The 22,111-nt window shown below is 57.8% G+C and overlaps 3 protein-coding genes across 4 annotated transcripts in view; 2 read left to right on the top strand and 1 right to left on the bottom strand.

Moving 5' to 3' along the window:
* Nucleotides 1-5,997, bottom strand: part of CAD (carbamoyl-phosphate synthetase 2, aspartate transcarbamylase, and dihydroorotase) — a 35,759-nt gene extending 29,762 nt beyond the window's left edge. For both annotated transcript variants that reach the window (XM_033145282.1, XM_033145281.1), the window contains exons 1-6: nt 5,880-5,997; nt 4,459-4,598; nt 2,811-2,940; nt 2,204-2,346; nt 815-956; nt 525-696 (exon numbers count right to left, since the gene is read on the bottom strand). In XM_033145282.1, coding sequence (XP_033001173.1) covers nt 525-696; nt 815-956; nt 2,204-2,346; nt 2,811-2,940; nt 4,459-4,598; nt 5,880-5,964 — 812 coding nt within the window. In that variant the 5' untranslated portion in view covers nt 5,965-5,997. The remainder of the gene's footprint in view (nt 1-524; nt 697-814; nt 957-2,203; nt 2,347-2,810; nt 2,941-4,458; nt 4,599-5,879) is intronic.
* A 1,751-nt stretch (nt 5,998-7,748) lies between these two features.
* ATRAID (all-trans retinoic acid induced differentiation factor) lies at nt 7,749-12,837 on the top strand. The gene is made up of 6 exons (XM_033145280.1): nt 7,749-8,010; nt 9,676-9,747; nt 10,700-10,771; nt 10,931-11,052; nt 12,060-12,160; nt 12,602-12,837. Exons 1-6 carry the CDS (start codon nt 7,751-7,753, stop codon nt 12,704-12,706), a joined length of 732 nt encoding a protein of 243 aa, XP_033001171.1. The 5' UTR covers nt 7,749-7,750; the 3' UTR covers nt 12,707-12,837.
* A 3,659-nt stretch (nt 12,838-16,496) lies between these two features.
* LOC117044690 lies at nt 16,497-22,111 on the top strand. Its single transcript, XM_033145500.1, has 4 exons — nt 16,497-16,701; nt 18,059-18,244; nt 19,622-19,730; nt 21,921-22,111. The coding sequence occupies exons 1-4, from the start codon at nt 16,497-16,499 to the stop codon at nt 22,081-22,083; spliced, it is 663 nt and encodes a 220-aa protein (XP_033001391.1). The 3' UTR covers nt 22,084-22,111.

Genomic DNA, 22,111 nt, shown 5'->3' with positions numbered 1-22,111 from the left:
AAAGGACTTCTGTGCCCAATGCGAACTTGCAATGGCCAGAGGTGGCCTCTGCTACCCTCCAGAGCGCAGGAAGGGCCCTGCAGCTGGATCCGGCCCGTGGCCCCTTGAGTCCAGCCTCCTGTTCTCACGGGGGCCAACCAAATGCCCATGATGGGAAACCAGCAAGCAGGATCTGGCCACCAGCCCTCCTGTGGCTTCCAGAAACGGGGATTTGGAAGCACCAACTGAGCAGGGAGAGCAGAGGCAACTTGGCTAGGAGCCCTCCGTGATTTTGTCATCTCCTGGTGCTACTAATAATATATTACTTGTCCCCTGCCCATTGAAACGGGTTGCCCCAGCCAGGGCAGCGGCTTCCAACACAACATAATAAACACATTAGGCGTTAAAAACTTCTAATCGTCTTTTAAAGCCACCCAGGTTGCAGGCCATCTCTGCCTCCTGGGGCAGGGAGTTCCACAGGTTAACCGCAAGCTGCAAAAAAAGAGAGCGGCTTTCGCCCTCAATCTCCCAAGACAGAGACCTACTTCATCTTGTAGGTCTTGGCCCCGATGGCCAGCGCCAGCAGCTGGTGGCCCAGGCAGATCCCAAAGACGGGCTTTGGCGTTGGCAGCTCCAGGACACGGCGCAGGTTGGCAACCGTCACTTGGCAGAGCTGGGGGTCTCCGGGGCCGTTGCTGACAAACAGGCCGTCGAACTCTGGGAAGAGAATCCAGAAATGGGGCAGGCTGGGACAGACCCTCGGCACCCCCAAGACCCCCCCCTCCCCGTGTCCTTCTGCCAGCAGCCTCCCCCTGGCCCCGGCTGCCCCGCTCACCTGCGCTGTCCAGGGGGTGGTCCCAGGGCACCACTCTGACGGCTGCGCCACGGCTGCAGAGGCACCGGATCTGGTTGTACTTCAGGCCACAGTCGACGGCCGTGATCCTGACGCATCCCCCGGGGTTGAAGAGGCGGGGTGCCTAGTCAGTCGGGGGGAGGCAGGGAGGAAGAGTGACGCTGATGGCCAGCAAGGGAGCGTCCTGGGGTGGGCAGGGGGCGCTCAGGTGCCAGGCTGGCCCACGAAACACCCCCACCCCCCAGGATGCTCGCTCATGATGGCTCTGTGCTCCTGGCCACATAAGGAGAGCCTGCTGGATCAGGGCAATGAAATCGAACCCAGCACCCTGTCCTCACAGTGGCTAACCAAGTGCCTCTTTTGCGAAACCCACAAGCAGGATTTGAGCACGAGAGGCCTCTCTCTCCTTCTGTGGTTTCCGGGAAATGGCATTCAGAAGCGTTGCTGCCTCTTGCCAGGAGCAAGTCAGCAATAAATCACACGGCGTCAGTGAAGTTAACTCCTTATTCAAGGAAACAAGGTCTACTCAGGAGGCCAGGCCTAGAGAGCCCAGCAACATTTCCTGGAAGATCTTGCCCCTACAAGGCTGATATTTGCCTAAGTCTCCTCCTCTCCCAGGTTTTTCCCAAGCAATCTGAGACTTGGTTGGCGTGCCTGTCTCTGCCCCTCCCTCTTCATGCCTCTTCTGGTTCTGGGACCCCGTGGCTCTTCACCAGCGGGACCCATCTCTGCCTCTTGGTCTCCCTCCTTCAGCTTCTGCCTCTGATTCTGGACTGCTCTCTGGCACAGACTCTCCCCGCTCACTAAGTCCTGTTACCCCTTCTGCCTCCGACACCTCCTCCCACTGGCCACTCACCACCCTCCCACCACCTCTCTCTGGGCTCTGAGCATTCTTCCCTTGGGGGTCTCCAGCTGCTTCCTTCCACCATTCTGCTACGTCCAAGCAGTCCATGAAACCTGCAGCCGTGGAGGCTGGAGCATAGCCTGCTCTCCTGCTAAGCCCCCCAATGCCACGGGGCCACATCCAGGCCCACAAGCAAACTCCGCCATGCACAAAAGCAGATCCCTTCCTGGGCAGCCAAGCCCTGCCGCAGAACTGCAGGCTCTGAGAAGCCCAGGCGCCCCACACTTAGCAAGGAGGAAGGCCCACCCACCCACCCACCCAACCGGGCAGGCGGCCAGAGGACACAGGAGGGGGGCTTGGGCTCCAATGCCAATCTGGCGCCAGCAAGCAGGGGAATCTCCCTCTTTTGTCAAATTGCAGACGGGCATTTTCCCTGCACCTTTGGACCGGTGCTTTGCAGACCAGACTAGCCCCCCCCCCATCAGACATGCCACCTCCAGGTCCAACCGCCCAAGGTCCCCACTTACTTGGAGGGAGACCTCCTTCACCAAGTGTCTCTTGTTGGGGTCCTCAAAGGGCAGGTGGGTGTTAGGGACACCATCGGGCACCAGCCTGCCCAGCAAGCTGCCCTTTTCCCGGATCCTCTTGGTCAGCGCTCGAGTGTCCACTCCTGCAAGGGCAAAGGGCCAGTGAGATCCAGGACAGGCTCATCCGCACATGCGTCCCTTGCAGACCCTGCTGGACTCAGCGGGGAAACCGAGGCACGCACAATACACCGAAACGGAAGTCACCCTTATATATAGTGAGAGGGTGGGGAGGGGTATTACTCAGAAGGGGGGTGGGAATGGGGGATTGGCCACCCTCCTCACCATATATAAGGGTCTGGTGACTTCCGTTAACTTAGTTGGTCTCCTGGGGGGGGTCTCTATAATCCCCCCATTTCTGCATTTCCCACCTATGTGTTTTCCCCTACTGGACTCTATAATGAAGGCCACGTCTTACACATGGGAAACTGAGGCTGACAGCACAGCCTGGGTGCAGCAGAGGGAGCGCACCCCCAGGCTCAGCCCTCTGCCCCCCTCACCAGCCCCTCCTGCTGCCCCCCAGGGCCTTCCCGTCGGGCCCTCGGCTCACCTTCCAGGCCAGGAATCCCCTTTTCCTGCAGCCAGCGGTCAAGCGAGGTCGTGGCACTCCAGTGGCTGGGGTTTCGGGAACACTCGCCCACGATGAGGGCCGACACGTGGATGGAGCTGGACTCAAACCACTAGGAGGAGGAGGAGGAGGAAGAGGAGAGGGAATCAGGACCAGCATCCCACCACCGCAGTCTTGAAGAATGTAAGAAGCGCCTGCAGGATCCATCCAGGAGGGGCCCATCTAGCCCAGAAGCTTGTTTTCCCAGGGGCCACCACGAGAGCAACTCTCCCGTAGTTTTGGGAAGCGAGGCTGCCTCCAGTTGTGGAGACGGAGCTGCAGCATCTTGGCTGGCAGCCATGGAGAGCCCACCATGAATGTGTCTCATCCTCTTTCAAAGCCATCTAGCTTGGTGGCCACCACGGCCTCCTGTGGGAAGGAGTTCCGCGGTTTAACTACTTATTATTACAGTATTATTAATAGTATTATTTGAATTTATATACCGTACATGCCCTATACCTGGGGGTCTCATGGCGGATCACTGAATAAAATCAAGGTATAAAACGACAAAATACATAGTCAAAATAAAAGCTACAAGGCAATAACCCCCCCCCCCCCCCAAGAAAACAGCCACATTTTAAAAGGGCATAGGGTGCCAATCAAATCAACCAAAGGCCTGGTTAAAGAGGAACCTTTTTGCCTGGCGCCTGAAGGTGTATAATGAAGGCACCAGGTGAGCTTCCCTGGGGAGAGCATTCCGCAGACGGGGAGCCACTGCAGAGAAGGCCCTGCTCTCGTGTTGCCACCCTCTGGACCTCTCGCGGAGGCGGCACACGAAGGAGGACCTCAGAGGATGATCTCAGGGTCCAGGTAGGTTCATATGGAAAGAGGAGGTCCTTGAGGTATTGGTGTCCTGAGCTGTTTAAGGCTTTATAGGTCAAAGCCAGCACTTTGAATTGGGCCTGGAAACTAATTGGTAGCCAGTGCAGTTGGACCAGGATTTGTGCAATATGCTCAAACCGTCTTGCTCCGGTGAGCAACCTGGCTGCTGAATTCTGCACCAGCTGAAGTTTCCAAACCGTCTTCAGAGGCAGCCCTACGCAGAACGCATTGCAGTAATCTAACCTTGAGGTTGCCAGAGAACGGACAACAGTAGTTAGGTGATCCCTGTCCAGAGAGGGGCGTGGCTGGGCCACCAGTCGAAGGCCACATGTTGCGTAAAGGACATCACAGTGCATGTTGGGGGTCCCTCCTCCCCCACTTGATGCACCGGGGGGGGGGGCTGTGAGAGAGTGGGATAAGCCCCACAGAGAGGCCCACCTGGGACCCACATCAGTATATTTGCAGAAGCAGGGAATTACCATTTCAGTCCTGCAAGATTGCTTCTTAGCTCCCTGTGTGAACCCTGGTGATCTGATCAAGGCTTTTTAAACAAGTTTAATTTACGACTTCTCTAAATACAAGCACAGGCTGGATTCCAAAGGACTAATGCTTGACATTTCCGACAGCTTCTTCTCAGGGCTGGATGGGGCTCCTATTGTGAACTCCAGCTGTGTCATTCAGAGCGGCCTTTGCCGAGGAGCCGCAAACCAAAACAGACGACAAGCTACGAGAAGCGGAGCCTGGAAGGAGTCTCTGCCTGCCTACTCACCCGGCTGAGGCCGTACGGACCCTCCTCATCCGGCGGGACCCCATAATTCCCGACAAGGGGGTACGTCAGCACCAAGATCTGCGATTTGTAGGAGGGGTCTGTCAGCGCTTCCAGGTAGCCCACCATGCCTGTCTGGAAGACTGCGGAGAGAGAGGGAAGGCGGAGGAGGCCTGGTCAGCCCCGCAAGGCCCTGGGCAAGGGGCCCGTCCTCCCCCCCGCCCCAGGGGCAAGCACTGTGCCCTCCTGCATCCTGCCCCGATCCGTGAAGGGTTGCCGGCCACAACCCCAGTCACCTGGCCAAAGCCACCTCCAGGGGCTGGTGGGTCACCAGAGGGAACTGCGCTGCCGCTGCGCCATCAGCCCCCCCCCCATGGGGCAGGGCGCCTGACCCTCCAGGGGGCTTCAGAGGAAGCAGAGGTGCAGCGACCCTGGACCTAGACCTCCCTGCCCCCCTCCCCATGTTCTCTGGGGCTGCGCTCCTCTCCCCGTCCACATCCCTTCTCAGGTGGCGGATAATTAGAAGTGCGCCAGAAGCCGCTCAGGTATCAGGTGTTGCTGCTCCTGCAGGAGGGAAGGGGGGGGGCAGGAAGGGCGGACCCACAGCAGCCCCAGGGCCCACTTCTGGGGACCCCCCAGGGCTAATTGAGAGGGTTCCGCAGGAGGGGGGCTACCTGGCCTGGACCTCAGCCTCAAAGGGGGCTTCACATGCAGACATCGATCCATTTGTTGGCGTTTAGTGTGTTTCACGACTTGTTTTAGGCTCGTCAGGTCCAGATCATCGAATCTCAAAATTGCAGAGCTGGAAGGGACCCTCAGGGGTCATCTAGCCCAACGCAGAGCTCTGTCTCAGCTTAGAGCTGCACATTAGTCTCACTGTTTTGGGGCTGTCTTATTTTGTTTTCATGCCCTTTCATTTTACTATTATTATGGGCTGGGGTCTGAAAAACTGAAATTAGCCAGAGGTCTCTGTGGGGGCCTGAGAGTGCTTGCCCCCCCCCACTTTATGCAGAATTATTTCTGCAACACAAAGCGAAGTCGCAGAAGCATAAAGGAGGGTCTGAGAGGAGACCCGCCCCCACCCGGGCTTGCTTCCTCCGGGGTGTTCCCCAGCCCCCTCTGCAGGGGACAGAGAATGGGCCCAATCCAGATGCCACCGTAGGTGCTCCAGTAACTGCGGCAGCCGGCGTGCTTCGGGGCTGCTGAGCGCCCGGCCCCGGACCTATAGGGGGACCCCCGATCGCCCCCCCCCCAAGCAGGAGAGGAAGGAGAAGCCCCGCGCCCACGTGGAAGGAGAAGGCTCTGGGGGGCGGGGCAGCTGCGGACCCAGAGGAGGATGAGGATGGGGGAGGGGGATGGGGGAGGGGCCCGCCTTTGTCGCTCCCCCGCACCAGCCCCCCCCCCGACCCCGACCCCCCACTCACCCACTTCCCCGGCGGCGGCGACCTTGGCGGCTCCGAAGGGGCGTCCGCGCACCACCGTGCCATCTTCCAGCACCAGGCTGCCCATCGCGGCGCCGGGCACGTGGGCGCGCTCGCCGGCTGCACGGAGAGGCGGCGGCGGCGGCGGCGAGCAGGGAGCGGGAGCGAGCGGGCGGGCGCGTGGCCGGGGAGGCGGAGCGGGAGGCGGCCGGCGGGGAAGGAAGGAGGGAGGGAGGGAGGGAGGGAAGGATCGGCGGCGGGAGGAGGAGGCGGGAGGCGTCGGGGCCGGCCTGGCGCGGCGCGGGCAGACAAGGCGGAGAAGAGGCGGAGCCGAGCCGGAGAGGAAATGACCCGCCGAGGGGGCGGGCGCTTTGCCGGGGGGGGTCGCCACCTGTACTCCTCGCAGGAGGAAGGGGAGGCCTCGATCCGGGGAAGGGGAAAAGGACCCCCACGCCCCACCCAAGAGCTACAGCTGGGAGCCTCCACGCCCCCCAGCCCCGCTCCAGGCGCAGCACACCGACTCTTCCTGCCTTGCTTTTAATGGAGGGCTGCAGCGTCGTCCTTTATTTTTTTTCCCATTAAAAAGCGCTGTTTATGAGGGCTACCCGCTTACACGGACGGACAGAGGGAAGACCCGACTCTGCTTCCTGCACCCAGGCTGTGCCCAGGCAAGCCTCAGAAATGCCGTTTTGTGCAAGCCAAATTTCAGATGCACCCAGCCTGTTCTGGGGAGGCAGTGCAAGGTTGCTGGCGGCCCCCAGGGAGGCCAGGCCAAGAGGCCAGCGGACTTCGCTTCTGGCATCGCCAAACGGAAGCCGGTAGCTGGGCAAGGCCAGTGGGAGGCGCAGCAGTGCAACATCCTGGAGGGCGCCAGGTTGGCAGAGGCTGCTCGGACATCGCCCCATGCCCCGGGGCACGGGCGGGGAGCAGCAAATGCCTGGTGCCGCTGCACAGCCGCAGAGAACTCTTGCCATGCCCCGGTTCCCGTTGCCCCAGGCGCCTCTTTCAGCCCTTGGCAAGCGGCTCTCCTCGGCGTGTCTTTCCCGGGGAGTCCAGCAGGGGGCGCTGCTCTGCCTCCAGACGCGCGTGCGGCTTAGGTGGGAGCAGTGCATTGTGGGAGCACGAGGCGGGGGGGGCGGGGTTGGAGGCTCATCCTGGGCACATCTCCGGGCGGGGCAGCCAGCAGGCGGCGCTTTGCAGCAGGGGCAGCGCATGCGTAGAAGAGCCAGACAGGCTTTGAGCTCCTTTTATATGTGGGGCGCCTTGAGCAAGGGGGCAAGAGGCGCATCGGAGGGAAGCAAAGCCGCCTTCAGGCAACGCAGAGTTAACCTGTGGAACTCCCTCCCACAAGAGGCAGCGAGAGCCACCAACCTGGATGACTTTAAATGAGGACTGGGGGGAAATCATGACGGATGGCTCTGCTCTATAAGAATTGTAGCAAGACTCAATAATAATAATTTATTATTTATACCCCGCCCAAGCCACGGGGGGGGGGGGAGTTGCTCTTGTGCTCGGATCCTGCTTGCAGGTTTCCCACAGGTTGGCCAGGACGCTGGACTAAGATGGTTCCCCCTTTGGCCTGATCCAGCCAGCTGAAGGCTCTTTCTTATGCCCTCGTGGAGCTTCCAAGTGCAGAGGCAGTCTACCTGGATTCCGAGTTTCTTAGGGACTTTTGGCCCCCGCGAGAACACGAGGCCGGCCTGGGCTGTCCCGATCCAGCAACACGACCCTCCTCCTCCTCCTCGGTTAAAGCAGCACAGAGCCCGCCCGCCCCTTCGCACGTTCCTTAGCCGGGCCAAGGGAGACTGCGCATCGAAGGGCGGGGCCTCGGCCGTTCACGTGATCCCTCCCGGGGCGGGGTCACGTGCCGCATCATGGCTGCGCCCAGCGGCCGCTTCCCGGGGCGGCTGATCGTCCTGCCCTTCCTGGGCTTCTGCCTGGTCGCCGGAGCCGGAGCGCAGGCGGCGGGAGGCGGCGCGGGGCTGCCGGAGGTGTGCAGCGGCTGCTGCCCGGGGTCCGTGCGGAACGGCTCCGCGGTGGCCGCCCAGTGCGCCTCCCGGCCGGGCGCCTACCTCCGGGACCGCTGCTGCTTCTCGGGAGGGGCGCCGGGGAGCGAGGCCGCCGCCGTGGTGGGGTGAGTCCGGCCCGGGAGGGAGCCCGGGTGCTGCAGCCGGAGGAATCCCGCCCGGCCATCTTAGAGAACGGGACCCTTCCCTCCCTGACATTCTTCAGCTTTTAACGGAGGGAGGGGTGAAGACGCTGACCTCTGTCCCCGACCCTGATGTCAGCATGCCGGGAGGGGCGTTGCTTTCTGTTAATGTGTTATTTTATTTTATGTCGGGTGGCCATCTGTCCTGGATGCTTTGCTTGAGATTCCTACCTCGCAGGAATTTGGACCGGATGACCCTTGGCGTCCCTTCCAACTCTACCATTCTGGGATCTATGATTCACATTTGTATCTGGTGCTTTTATGCCGTGTTTTAGAATCGTAGAATTGTAGAGCTGGAAGGGACTCCCAAAGGTCATCTAGTCCAAGCCTCTGCAATGCAGCAGTGTCAACATGCAGACCCGATCCAATCTGAACCTACACCAGACCTTGCTTAGCTTTGCAAATGGTAGCTTTATCCTTGAGTGAAGGGCAGTATATACATTTAATAAGTAAATGCCTGAAGAACGGAATGCATAAATATTTATTTTATTTATATCCCACCTTTTCCTCCAAGGAGCTCAAGGCGATCCGCATGGTTCTCCCCTCCCCATTTTATCCTCACAACAACCCTGTGAGGTAGGGTTAGACTGAGAGACAGGTCCAAGGTTCATCCAAGGAGCTTCACGGCTAAGTGGGGAATCGAAAGCTGGTCTCTCAGGTCCCACTCGCAGCACCACTGCCTGTCATGTGTGCTCCCAAGGGATAGTCACCTGGAAAATATTACCTGTCACTCTGAGCTTAGATGTGGGGCAGGATGGTAGCTGCTCCAGTCGCCCAATGTGAATGCATTCACAGTGGCAAGTGTAGCAGATGTTGTGCCTCCCAGATGTTGCTGGACTACAACTCCCATCATCCCTTGACAATTGGCCATCTTGTCTGGGGTGGGGGGAGGAAAATGTTCATCCCACATCACCGCTTGGACTTGGATGCATTGCAGAAAGTCCCTCGTGGACCCTTGGGGAAGAGATGATGCTCTCAAGTGGCCCCCGACCTGCATCCCTCCCCAGCCTGATGTGCAGTGCCCGATTAACCCCTAGGCCCCTAGGCAGTCAGAATCTGCAATGATGTAGGCTTCTGAGTTAACAGGAGTTTCTCTTCCAAATTAAAAATTATTTCAGAATGAAATCAATATTTTGATCCGTTGCCGTGGGGCCCATAGACCGATGTCTACTCTGGCTATTTGCTAATCCGGCACTGCTGATGCGCTCCAGATTTGTGGGACTAGAACCCCCACTAGCCCCTGCCAGCGTGACTGCATGGTGCTGGGCCTGATGAACATCTGGAGGGAGACTGCATTGTAGTTGGTTGGACTAGATGACCCTTGGGTTCCCCTCCAACCCTACAATTCTATGCTTGGAAGCCTGGAACAGATTGTGACCTGATGCTGCCTAGTTGGTGGCTGTTTCAAAGGCCCAACGGAAGTGTGAGGCTCTGCAGCTGAGGTTTGGGATGAGCCCCATATTATTGCTGCTGTGAGAAACCAACCCTTCACCCCCAACATTCAATAGTGCCCCCTCCAAAGCTGTTGGAGGGCAGGGACTGGGGACTCCTGTTAACTGATGCCGTTGCTCCTCTCTCTTTGTCCTCTAGGCTGGACCTGGGGAACTGCTCGCTGCACCAGCTGTGTTCCAGCTTCCAGGAGGCCAGCACGGCTTTGGTCATGTGAGTCCATAAAAACCTAAGAGGAGCCTGGCTGCTGGATCAGGCCAAAGGGGCCCATCCAGTCCTGCATGCTGTTCTCACAGTGGCAGCCAGGTGCCCGTGGAACTCTGGCATTCCAGGCCCTCTTTAGGCTCCTTTGTTCAGGCTGGATTGGTGGGACGGATTCAGCTGGTGGGTCCTAACCTGAAGTCGCCTGTCCTTCCCTGCCCCCCGCCTTCTCAGAGGAAGATGGAGTGACAGAGTCCTGGTCTCTGCTTGCCTTTGTATTTGCTTACTCACGCGTAGTGCCAGGCTGCCCTGGAATAGGGTTGAGTCACAGTCTTGGTGCCCCATTGTACAGAGAAGTATGAGGAAAGGTGCCTGCGGTTTGTAATCAAGCACTCCCTTCTGGATTGTTCTCCTGGGCTCCGTTTCAGGCTACAGGTAGAAGCAATGCCTCAACATGATACACTTGCCCTTGGGTTTTGGTAGCCCAGTCCCAGAGGGGGCAAGGACGCCCGTGTGATGTGCCACACCAAAAATGGTTAGCAGACCTTGGCAGGAGGCAAAGTGGTGGATGGGGGTGCAGAGGGGCCCCAGCCCTGTGGCATAGCAGGTGCCGTGCATGCAGAAGGCCTCGGGTTCAACCTCAGGGGAGGGCAGATGCGAGTAGCGCTGGTAAAAGCTTTCATGCCCCCAAACCCTGGAGCAGAGGCTCTCAAAGGGTGTGGCGCTATGCTATGAATCAAGCTGATAGGAGCAGTTTCTTTTCGTTTCCCAAGGTATTTCTTGCCAATTAAAAAGTTGGTGCAGCCAAAGCAAATAAAAAATTATTCTGTGGCCCAGAGAAAAAAGTATGAGAACCATTGCCCTGGAGAGCCCCTGTCAGCGGGCCTGACTCTGCGTAAGGCCGTTTCCTGTGTTTCCGTGCCAGAGCGCAGGGCCTGACTGTGCTTCCTCCTTCTCAACGCAGCGACCTGACTGACAACCCCCTGGAGCCTCTCCCTGAAGACGCCTTGCGGGGCTTCACCCAGCTGCAGACTCTGTGAGTTGGGGGTGGGGGGAGAGCTGGGCTGGAAGCTTTTTGTGGCTCCTGTGGCCCCTTGCTGCCCCTGGGACGTGGCTTCCAAGTCCTGCTGTTGGGACAGTTGGGGGGAAACCAGTCCTGGACTTGGTGAGATTCAAAATCCCCCTTGGTCCGCAGAGCTCTGCCCCTGACGCTGGACTGCCCTGGAGGCAACGAAGGCTGGGACAACGTCACCATCCGAGGGAGCAGCCGCATCTGTCACGGCCAGAGGAACCCCTGCAACGGCTCAGGGGGGCTTGGTATGGAGGGGGTGGGCAGGGGCTGGAGGAGCAGCCTCGTGTGGAAGGGGGGTGTCAGGGCAGCTGTGGGGGGCAGGAAGCATCGCTTTGGGAAGCCCTCAAAGTCCTTCCTATATCGGCCGCAGTGAAAGAGTTGCAGGATGATGCTGTGTGTAGGAACTGGAGCCGTGCTGAGCACAAAGGGGCACCCAAGGGACACCCTCCTCCCACCCCCCACCCCTTTTGTATCGGGAGAGCGTGAATGCCACACAATGTGCATTGGAGTGCTGCCGCCACTGAGTCTTCCCTGACAGGGCTCTCCCTTCTTCAGGGTGGACAATACACGATGGTGGAGGGGGGGTTCTGAACCATTCAGGGGTTCCAAAATTGCCCTGTGGGCCGAGAGCGACCCCCCCCCCCCGGATCTGGGACTGGTGCTGTGTCTGTCTGGTGTTCAGATCAGGCCAGCTGCCCAAGCAACGCTGAGAGAGCTCAGGGGAGGGCAGGAAAACAGTTCAGAGTCCAGGGGCATCCCAGAATCCCTCGTGCCACGTGGCCCAGTTGCTCAGGGCAACCAAGTGTCTCCTCGAAAGGGCCACTGCAGCTCTTTTGTGTTCCTGCCAAGGGCTGCAGGAGGGGAGGGCACCAGACCTGTGGCCTTGTGTGGGATGCTCTGCTCAGACCTCGCTGAAACGGGGGAGCCCTGCAAGGACCTGGGGGGCTCCCTGGGGGGTGCTCTCATTGCCTCCACCTCCGAGACATCATGGCGTGGTCCTGGTAGCCTGAAAGGAGGCTGACCGCATCCCGCTTGCAGGTTTCCCATAAGAGCCATCTGGTCGGCCAGTGCTAGACTAGATTTGCCACTAGCCTGATCCAGCAGGCTTTTCTTCTGTTCTTCTACAACCTCCAGTTCCAGAGGCAGTCTATCTGGATTCCGAGGTTCTTCGGGGTAGAACGAGATGCTGGACTCGTTGGGCCACTGGCCTGATGCCACAGTCTCTGATGCCTTTGTCCTCTTGCTCCTCCAGGCCACCTGTGCCCAAAGGACTCCTTGTGTGCCCCGGACGGGCCCGGCTTGCCCCAGTGCCTCTGCATCAGCCCCCACTACGGCTACAAGTGCCTGCGCCAGGTGAGCTGGCCCCACAGGGTGGGGGGCTTTGTGTTTGAGAGGAGGGGTGCAAAGAGGGGGTCGGGGGAGCAGAGCAGCTTTTTTCGTGCCCCGGGAAAGCCTGGGGGCTGGGAGACAGCGGAGGCCAGGAATGCAGGGGCACGCCCCCCCCCCTGGCCCAACTGCGGGAGCCCTGCCCCAGCCCTGCAGCTGGGTTGGCGGCTCAGGATCGCAGGTTCGAGCCCCACAATGGGCAAAAAGATTCCTGCATCGTAGAGGTTGCACTAGATGATCCTCAGGGACGCTTCCAACTCAACAAGTGTATAATTCTCTTATTCTGCAAGAAGGCAGACCCTCTGCCCCCTCCCGGCCTTCCCCAGAGGCGCCTGGCAGACTCTGGCTCGGGTGTTGGGGGCTGACCCAAGAGGAGAAAAGTTTTCCTAACTGACCTTTTTTCCCCAGGGCACCTTCCCCTACCTGCTGTTCTATGGGACCTTGGGAGCTGTCACCATCGCCCTCTCCCTCCTTCTGTGGGTCACCCAGAGGCGGAAGGCCAAGGTCTCCTAGAGGCCTCTCTTCCCTCTCCTCCTCCTGGCTGGCGGCTGGACAGACACCCTTTGGCTTGTGCCACAAGTTTGTAATAAAGTATGGAACTGGAACACGGAGAGGAATGGTCCTTGTGGTGGAACCAACCCCCCCCCCCCGGGCTCAGGGGCTGTCGCATTGCTCCCTCTGCCTTGGGGCTGCTGGCCAGAGGGTCCCAGAGGAAGAGGCGCCAACAGCACCCCTGGGTGCCCCTGAGTTCCTCCCTTCTCCACCAAGGCCGCTCTGGTGTCTTGGGATTCTCACAAGGGGCAGAACCTGCATCTCAGAAGCCACGCTGCAGCTGCTGCCCTCTGAACCCGGTGTGTGGAACTCTCTCCCAGAAAACCCGCAGGGGGCTATTTCCTGGGAAAGGTTTGTCCGTTGCCCCCCAGCAAGAGTCAAGTTGGAGCCAGGGCACCTGTGTGTTGACATGCCCACCCGCAACTGCTGAAATTAAGGAACTTCACACTTTTGCTTCTATCTAAGCAGCTATCCTATTTTTAAAAGACATCTGAAGGCAGCCCTGTTTAGGGAAGTTTTTAATATTTAATACTGTATTGTTTTTAACATTCGATTGGGAGCCGCCCAGAGTGGCTGGGGAAACTCAGCCAGATGGGCAGGGTACAAATAATAAATTATTATGTGTTGAGGACGAGTTGGAAATACTGTACAGAGGTAGCAGCCTGTGAGCTGCTCACGGCCCCCTCAGGTTCATTCCAGGCATTTAAGCAGGATTGCCCAAAGGTTGCATAAGAACTTTGTTTTTATTTTGAAATTAGTTTTTATCAATACAAATTTACAATCCAACACTTATATAACCGTCTCTTGAGATTCTCTGAATCGCTTAACTTCCCCCTGTCCCATACATGGTTCCTTCTTAAAATGTTTCTTCTTCTTTGGCGATCCCTCGTAGCTGAGTAAAATTCTCCTCCATAAACACAGTTGTAACAGTGAATCCTTAAGTGACTGTGGAGGCCAATTCTGGACCCACACGTCCTTCCACAGTGGGGACATTGGTTTCCGGGCGGGAGTTGATCCCGGTGAGGGTTTGCCAAGCGTGCCTTCCTCTTGGCACGTTTCCCCCTTGCGTTCTGAGTTCGAGTGTCTTCAAAGCCCACGACACCTTTGGTAAAGGCTGTTTTCCAACTGAAGCGCTTCCGTTCTCCAAATTTCAATTTTCAAATCATCCATACTTTCATTACATTGCAAATGAGTCTTAAGAGTCCAGCTAAAGTATTAATTTCATTACAATGGTCTCCTAAATAAATTATAAATTTCTCCCATTCTTTTTATTAAATCTTATCCTCTCGATTCCTGTTAGTTTTGCCATTTTGGCATAGTTCAGCAGTTTGGCTGGTCGCGTAAGAACTTCAGTTGCGATTCCTGCGTTGCCCTTGGGGGTCCCTTCCCCCTGTAGGATCCTATGAACTCGCCCCCCCCCATTGTGAAGAGGCTCCTGTGGTCACTTGGGGAGACCCAGGCTGGCTAATTTTCCTTCTGTGAAAGAGGAGGTCCTTCCTGAGACTCTTGCATTCCAGGGGACTCCTCCTTCATCTTTGCTGCTCCCTTCAGCTTGCCATGGGGCCATCCTCCAAATACAGAATCATGTACAAGCAAGGGGGGAACGGCTGTGTCTTTTGCCTGCCTGCCTGCCTACAACTCGGATGGACGCACGCTCCAGAACTCTCTTGGAAGGAGGCTGTGGGACTCAGCTGGCCCCCTTGCTTCATGTTGTTGTTCAGTCGTTCAGTCGTGTCCGACTCTTCGTGACCCCATGGACCAGAGTACGCCAGGCACGCCTATCCTTCACTGCCTCTCGCAGTTTGGCCAAACTCATGTTAGTAGCTTCAAGAACACTGTCCAACCATCTCATCCTCTGTCGTCCCCTTCTCCTTGTGCCCTCCATCTTTCCCAACATCAGGGTCTTTTCTAGGGATTCTTCTCTTCTCATGAGGTGGCCAAAGTACTGGAGCCTCAACTTCAGGATCTGTCCTTCTAGTGAGTACTCAGGGCTGATTTCTTTGAGAATGGATAGGTTTGATCTTCTTGCAGTCCACGGGACTCTCAAGAGTCTCCTCCAGCACCATAATTCAAAAGCATCAATTCTACGGCGATCAGCCTTCTTTATGGTCCAGCTCTCACTTCCGTACATTACTACTGGGAAAACCATAGCTTTAACTATACGGACTTTTGTCGGCAAGGTGATGTCTTTGCTTTTTAAGATGCTGTCTAGGTTTGTCATTGCTTTTCTCCCAAGAAGCAGGCGTCTTCTAATCTCGTGACTGCTGTCACCATCTGCAGTGATCATGGAACCCAAGAAAGTGAAATCTCTCACTGCCTCCATTTCTTCCCCTTCTATTTGCCAGGAGGTGATGGGACTAGTGGCCAGGATCTTAGTTTTTTTGATGTTGAGCTTCAGACCATATTTTGCGCTCTCTTCTTTCACCCTCATTAAAAGGTTCTTCAATTCTTCCTCACTTTCTTGCTTCATACACAGAATTAAACAAAATAAAAAAATCCCTTCCAGTAGCACCTTAGAGACCAACTAAGTTTGTTCTTGGTATGAGCTGTCGTGTGCATGCACACTTCTTCAGATAGCAACAGGGCCGTCTTAAGCATTTCTGGCGCTGTGGTGCAAAGATCCCGCCGCCGCCGCCCCCCGCCCCCGTTTCCCTGAGTTGTCAACCTTTACCCAAGAAAGGGAGAGCCCAGCTTGTTCAAACACCCATGTCTACAGAGCGGTCAGTGCAATATTAATGCTGAAACACAAACCCCACAGCAGCAATCACTGGAGGAAACTGTTCTAAAATTAAGGAAAAAATATGCATTCTAATATTTGGAAGGAAACTGGAGTGAGGGAATCTTCCCCACTCCCCCCCCCCAAAAAAAAAAAAATTGACAAAAAGCTCAAGAAAGTAGAGTCTAGACAGGCTGAGTGCACACCATACATTTAAAGCACCTAGAAACAGTAGCACCCAGGAAGCTGTAGTTTGTTGAGGGTGCTGGGAGTTATAGCTCGTTTGAGGTAAGCTACAACTCCCAGAATTCTTGGCGTGTGTGTGCTTTAAAAGTACGATAGGTATACAGCCTTGGATAGCTTCAATAGGGAATATAACAGTTTTATAGAGCTTTCGTGTGCATGCACACTTCTTCAGATACAAAGAATTCAGATTCGTGCATGCACACAAAACTTCAGACTTCAGATTCGTGCATGCACACGAAAGCTCATACCAAGAACAAACTCAGTTGGTCACTAGATGACCCTTGGTGCCCTCAATTTATTTTTCATCCCGACCTCCTCCTATAAAAAAAAAAAACATGCACGGGCCTCCTTTCCTCAGCGCTTCGCCCCTCACACAACACCCCCGCGAGGTAGGCTTCGCAGTGGAGGATCCGTTTCCCGCCGGCCGATTTTCTTCTTTCGGACTCCAACTCCCATCAGCCCCAGCGGCGACTCCTATGGTCGGGGGATGACGGGAGTCGTAGTCTAAAGCGCCCGACGGGTCCCCAGCCGGGCTCCTCCTTCCCGGGGCGAAAGGTGGCGACTGGCCTCGCCGGAGGAGAGCGGATTATTTGAACCCGAGGAGTCCGGAATGGAGCCTCCAGGGCCAGGGCCAGTCTGCCTTAGAATGGCCGAGCACAAGGGGAGGCGCTCTCTTCCTGCTTAGGGCAGCCTGGGCCGGGTGGGTCCCCTTGGGTAGTTTCTGAGGGGACGGAGCCTCCCGGGACAGAGGCAGTCTACCTTAGAGTGGCCGTCCCGTTTGGGGACACGATGGCGGGCCACCCGCGCGCCCTCCCGCCGCTCCCCGGGGCCGGACCGAGTCTCTGGGCGAAGGGCTCCTTCTTCCCCGGCGTCATCCTCGGGCGCCGGGCGGAGGGAGGCGGCGCCTGTCCTTGCTTGGCAATGTCAGCTCCGCCGCGCAGCGCAGCTCAGCGCCGTGCAGCGCGCACCCCGGCGGCCGCGGCGGCGGCGGAGAGCAGGAGCAGGAGGAGGAGGAGGGACCTGGCGGCGGCGGCGGCGGCGGCGGCACGTGGGGGCCGGACGGAGCAAAGGTCGCTGTCGGCGGGCTGGCCGGGCGGGCGGAGAGCGCGCCAGGCGGCCCAGGAAGCGCCATCCCCCCCCCCCCCGGCGGACGCCCGGCTGGAGGTAGGTGCGCGCTCGCCCCGCACGTGGGGACCGGGCCGGCGGCGGGACGCGTGTTCTCTCTCCCTGCCCCTCTCGGGGGCCGCGTGCCTGGAGCGGGCGCTCAACAGGTGCGTGCAGCAGCCGCGCTCCCGGGTCGCCAGCCAGGGACGCGGCTCCCTCCCTCCCATGGAACAGATCTAGAAGGGAAGAAGCTCGGCGGCCCCGACACGACAGCCCTGCGAGTTTCCTGGCTCAGAGAGAGAGAGAGAGAGAGGAGCAGTGGAGCCGCGCACTCCCCGCCCCACGCGGGCTCTCGGGCCGGCCCGGCAAGAAGGGAGGCCCCCCGTTGCCACCCGCTGGGGTCTGGGCGCAGGCGGGGGTGCCTGCTGTGCCGGGGGTGCCCTTGCTTAGAACCATTCTGGCTTGGTCCCATTCCCCTTCAGAGGGGTGCAGGCAGTGCCCGATTTACTTATAAGCTAAACAAGCTATACTCTCTTGCCCCCCCCCCCCAAATTCACTATTAATAGACTTTTTAATTGCATTTCAGTTCAACAATTACTTGGATAAAATACATATTTTGTTATGTGCAAATAGCTTTAAATACCTCTTAGGTCCATAAATTACCGTATAGCATATATTCAACACACAAAACAGGGACAATTTGTTGTGGACAAAGGACAGCCGGACATAGAAAGGGCCCCATTACCTTCAGGAGCTGAGGGCCACATCAAACCTAAATCCGGCCCTGGGTGGAGGTGGAGGCCCCTCCTTGCCTGCCTGCCCCAAAGAGTGGGGCTGGGGGGGGAGTGCACCTCTAGCCGCTGGATGCGTGACCCACTCCTAGAATCCTAGAGCTATAGATTTGGGCAGGGACCCCCAGGGGTCATCTAGTCCAGCCCCCCTGCAAGGCACGAATCGCAGCTCCAGAATCCCTGGCAGGCAGCTGCCCAAGCTCTGCTGAAAAGCCTCCAGGGAAGGAGAGTCAAAGGGGGCTCTTCTTTCCCCACAAAGACCCCACATCCCTTGTGTGTGATTCAGACACAGGATATCAGGAGCTTTCCCTTAACAGTGTGATCTGTTTGCCAGTGGGGCTGGCTGTGGGGTGGGGAGGGGGCCACTTTTGCTGGAGGGGGTGAGGCAGAGGGATTCCCTGGAGGGGTGGAAATGGCCCCCTGTGAGTGAGGCTGTAGCTGGTTTCCACTCAGCAGGGGGGTGGGCTGGATGTCCTCTGGGTGCCCTTGCCGCTTTAATATTCTTTCTTTGCGACAGCAAAGCTCTGGGTGACTCATTGGAGCCGGGAGAGCCTTCTGGAGGAAGCCAGCCTGTTCCTAGCGGACCCCCAGTGGGCAGGAGGAGGGGAGGCTGGCTTGGCTGCCAGCACAGAGCACCCTTGGGTGAGGGGCATGTGGCTCATCCCCCAGGGAGAGTCTCTTTCTCAGCTGGAGGTCTGCAAGTTGCAACGGGGATTGGGGCCAGTGTCCTGGGCTATGGAAAATCCCCACTCAGCCTGTGAGGTCATGAGTCTCCCTCTCCCCCCCCCCCCCATTTGGATGGTTGTGGCTCTGAGGCTCAAACGCAGCTCCTCTGATGCTGTCCTTGGGTGAAGGTCAGGAAAACGTAGAGGGGGCCCACAGATGGCAGGGGGCAGCCTGGGGAGCCCACCTTCCCTCCCCCACAGACCCCCCACCCCACCCCTCTGGCTTATCTCTGGGGTGCAGGAGAACTGGGCTGGGCTGCCAGTCACATCTCTGGGGAGAAGCAGTTCTTCAGCCCTGGAATGGGGGGTGGGCCAGTTTGCCCGGGTGGGTGGACTTATGGATTGAGGGCGGGGAGGCATGTGAAAGACAGGGGAGTCCTGAGGCAAGGGGGCAGCTGGCCACACATGCCACCCCTCCTTATTCCTGCCCCCCCCCCGTCAGCCGTGGAGACCCCTGAACTCAGAGGGCCTTGAGCAGCTTGCCACAGCTGTAGAGAGGAGGGAGGGCCTGGGTTGCGCTTGCAGGGGGGCCCCCCATTGGAGCATTTGTGTGGCTGCTGTGACAGGACAGGATGGTGGGGGGGGCACTTTGGCCTGATCCAGCTGCAGCCAGACGCTTCTTTGCTTCTTATGCTGCAAGGCCTCAAATGCCGATACTCTTGCAAACAAAATAGGAAGCAGGTCCCCCCCATCCTGCCAGTTCCTTCTGCACTTTAGAGAAAGTCCCCTCCTGGATCCTCGCAACCCGCCCCCCTTCTCCTGGGCCCCTATCCTGACCCTCAGACCGGCAGTTCGGCTTTTTCCCTGCTAGGATCAGACAAGCCCTAGCAAGCCACGGTGGGCCGTAATCCCAGGAACTATGCATTCAACACTCCTGGTTCTGTGGCTCAGTGCCCTGCAGGACCATTGCCCTCCCGGCTGTGTTGCTCAGCAGCTTCCCCCCCTCCCTGCACCCCCCCACCTCTCCTTTGAACTTGCGCTGACTCCTCCAAGTTTGCCAGTTGTAGAGGCTAATCTCCCTGCCTCCCTCCTGCTTAGATGCCTAATCTCTCGCCTGGCTGATGATTAAGGAGCACTTTCTTCCAAGCCCAGAGCTTGCTTGGTGGAAGCAAAGCACTTTGCAAGATAACTGCCCCTGCTGCTTGCTTTGCTAAACCTGAGCTGCTCGATGGCTGTGCGTAAGGTCTTGCAATGCACCCGGTGCCTCGGTTTACCCAGAATTTGTTTCTATGCTAAAATGTCTCCTTTCTCACTCTTTCTCTTCACGTGAATCTTTTTTATTGTAAAATCACAGGCTTGGCGTTGCCGTGTGGGACAGCTCTTGGCCTTCTCAAAATACTTTGCAAATATTGGTCATGCCTAGATGAGAATGTGCAAATTGGGAGAGTAACAGAGGCTGAAATGTGAGTCTGGTTGAAATGCGAGTCTGTCTTACTCTTTCTCGCTCTGTTCCAGGGAAGGCTTCCAAGCCACACAGAGGAGCCTCACTTCTCTTCTTTGGGGGGGGGGGTGTTCCAAAGAGGGCAGCCTGGCAGTGCCCCCCTCCGCTCCACGCTGACCCTCATTCCCACCAGGCTGCCCTTGCAGGTCCAGCTTTGGGGGCCGGAGCTCAGATTTCCAGCAGTGCATCCTGCATGTGGGACCCCCACAAATGATCCTCCCCCCCCCCCGCATTGGACTGAGGTCTGTGGGGCTCCCTCTCCCCATTTCTGCTCAGGCTACCAGGAGCTATTTCAGGCTGCAATTTCACAACTGGCTCCATCCTGCTGAGCCCCCCCCCCCCCACATTCTGGGATCTCAAGACCGCCTTCCTCCTCCTGGCTTTATGGGGGCTTCACTCTGTGGACTCTCCGTAGGAGGTTTGCAAACAGAGGCTGGGGGGCCACCAGTCAGGGATTCTGGAGCTGCAGTTCCTGCATTGCAAGGGGCTGGACTGGATGAGCCTTGAGGGTCCCTTCCGACTCTGCAGTGCTATGATTCTGTGAACTCTTCCCAGGCCCCCTCAACAGGGACACCCCCTTTATCCTAGAATGGCCTTCCTCCCCCCCTAACCTGGGCATAGATGGTTCCCTTCCACGGCCTCTGGTGGGAGGCCTGGCTGCCCCCTCGGCCTGCAAGCTGAGAGCAAGCAGGGCTGGATCAGGCCCGTTTTCTGTCCCGTGCCTTCTCAGAGCTCTTGCGAGATCTCCTGGGTTGCTCGACTCTCTTTCCATGCGGATGAGAGGACATTCTGTGCAGCTGACCCCAACCCTCAGGAAGCGTTTTGCCTTGCAAATGTGAGCCTAACATAAGAGAAGCCAGCTGGATCCGGCCAATGGCCCATCTAGGCCAGCATCCTGTTCTCACAGTGGCCGACTAGATGCCCATTTGGGGAACCCGACAAGCAGGATTCAAACACAGGAGCCCCCTCCCCCTCCTGGGATTCAGGAGCATCGCTGCCTCTGACTATGGAGACAGAGCAGAGCCATCCTGGATAGTAGTAGTAGTAGTAGTAGTAGTAGTAGTAGTAGTAATAATAATAATAATAATAATAATAATAATAATAATAATAATAATAATTTTATACCCCACCCACCTGGCTGGGTTTCCCAAGCCATCCTGAGCGGCTGCCAACAGAATATTAAAATATGATAAAAGGTCAAACATTGAAAGCTTCCCTAAACAGGGCTGCCTTCAGATGCCTTCTAAAAGTCAGATAGTTGTTTATTTCCTTGACACCTGATGGGAGGGCGTTCCACAGGGCGAGTGCCACCACTGAGAAGGCCCTCTGCCTGGTTCCCTGAAACCTCACTTGTCGCAGGGAGGGAACCGCCAGAAGGCCCTCGGAGCTGGACCTCAGTGTCCAGGCCGAACGATGGGGGTGGAGATGCTCCTTCAGGTCTACTGGGCTATCAACAGCCCTCGCCTCCTCCATGAATTTGTCCATCCCTCTTTTAAAGCCATTCAAGTTGGTGGGCGCCCCAGCCTCCTGTGGGAAGGAGTTCCACTGTCTAACTATGTGCTGTGAGAATAAAGCCTTTCTTTTACCCGTCTGCAAGTTCTGGTGTTACGAGAGAGGAAGAAGAGCTTTTCTCTCCTCTCCCTCCCTCCCTCCAGGCCAGGCGTCATGTTCTGAACTTCCATCGCATCTGCTCCTACTTGCCTCTCCTTTCAACTAAAACCCCCAAATGCTGCTTTTCCTGGGCTGGGCAGTTGGCACCAGCAGATGCGTCTCCTGGCGCCACCCCCCACTGCGCCCTCGGCACTCGGAGGCTGCTCTTGGCGGCTCAGGCTGTGTGCTTTGGCCCCGGGGGCAGCCCCTGGGGTGCTTCTCCCGAGTCCTCCCTGCCCCCTTGCTGGGAAGGCCTGGCTCCCCGGTGCCAAAAGCCCTCCGGGCCGGGAAGATTGACAGCCAGCGCTTGCCTCCCTTGGGGTCCTGCCAGAAGTCTTTGCTCGCTCCCTCTCTGCCTCGCAGTCCTTGAGACGGGGAGATTAGCAGCAGCAGCAGCAGCAGCGGCCGAGCGAAGGTCTGCTGCCTCCCAGAGCTGGGGTGTCTGGGTCACGCGGTGCTGGGTCCTTGAGCTCATTCCTGCCTCCCTCCCGCTCTCTTCCAGATCGCCTCGCCAGGGTCATGGCCGCCGCAGCGGATCCCTGGCAGCGAGGCCACCGCTCGGCATGCTGGTGATGAGCTGGCGCCCGGTTCTGGCAAGGCAGGCTGAGTGGTTGGAGCCGGCTTTCAGCGCAGGGGTCCCTCCCGCGATGGCCAAGGGACAGTAAAAGGCCCTCTCCCTCCAAGAGGCTCCCG

This window comes from Lacerta agilis, chromosome 3 (genome assembly GCF_009819535.1).
Source record: "Lacerta agilis isolate rLacAgi1 chromosome 3, rLacAgi1.pri, whole genome shotgun sequence".
NCBI classification, from domain to species: Eukaryota; Metazoa; Chordata; class Lepidosauria; order Squamata; family Lacertidae; genus Lacerta; species Lacerta agilis.
The sequence above is the reverse complement of the archived record's forward strand: the minus strand, read 5'-3'. Positions and strand labels throughout refer to the sequence as shown.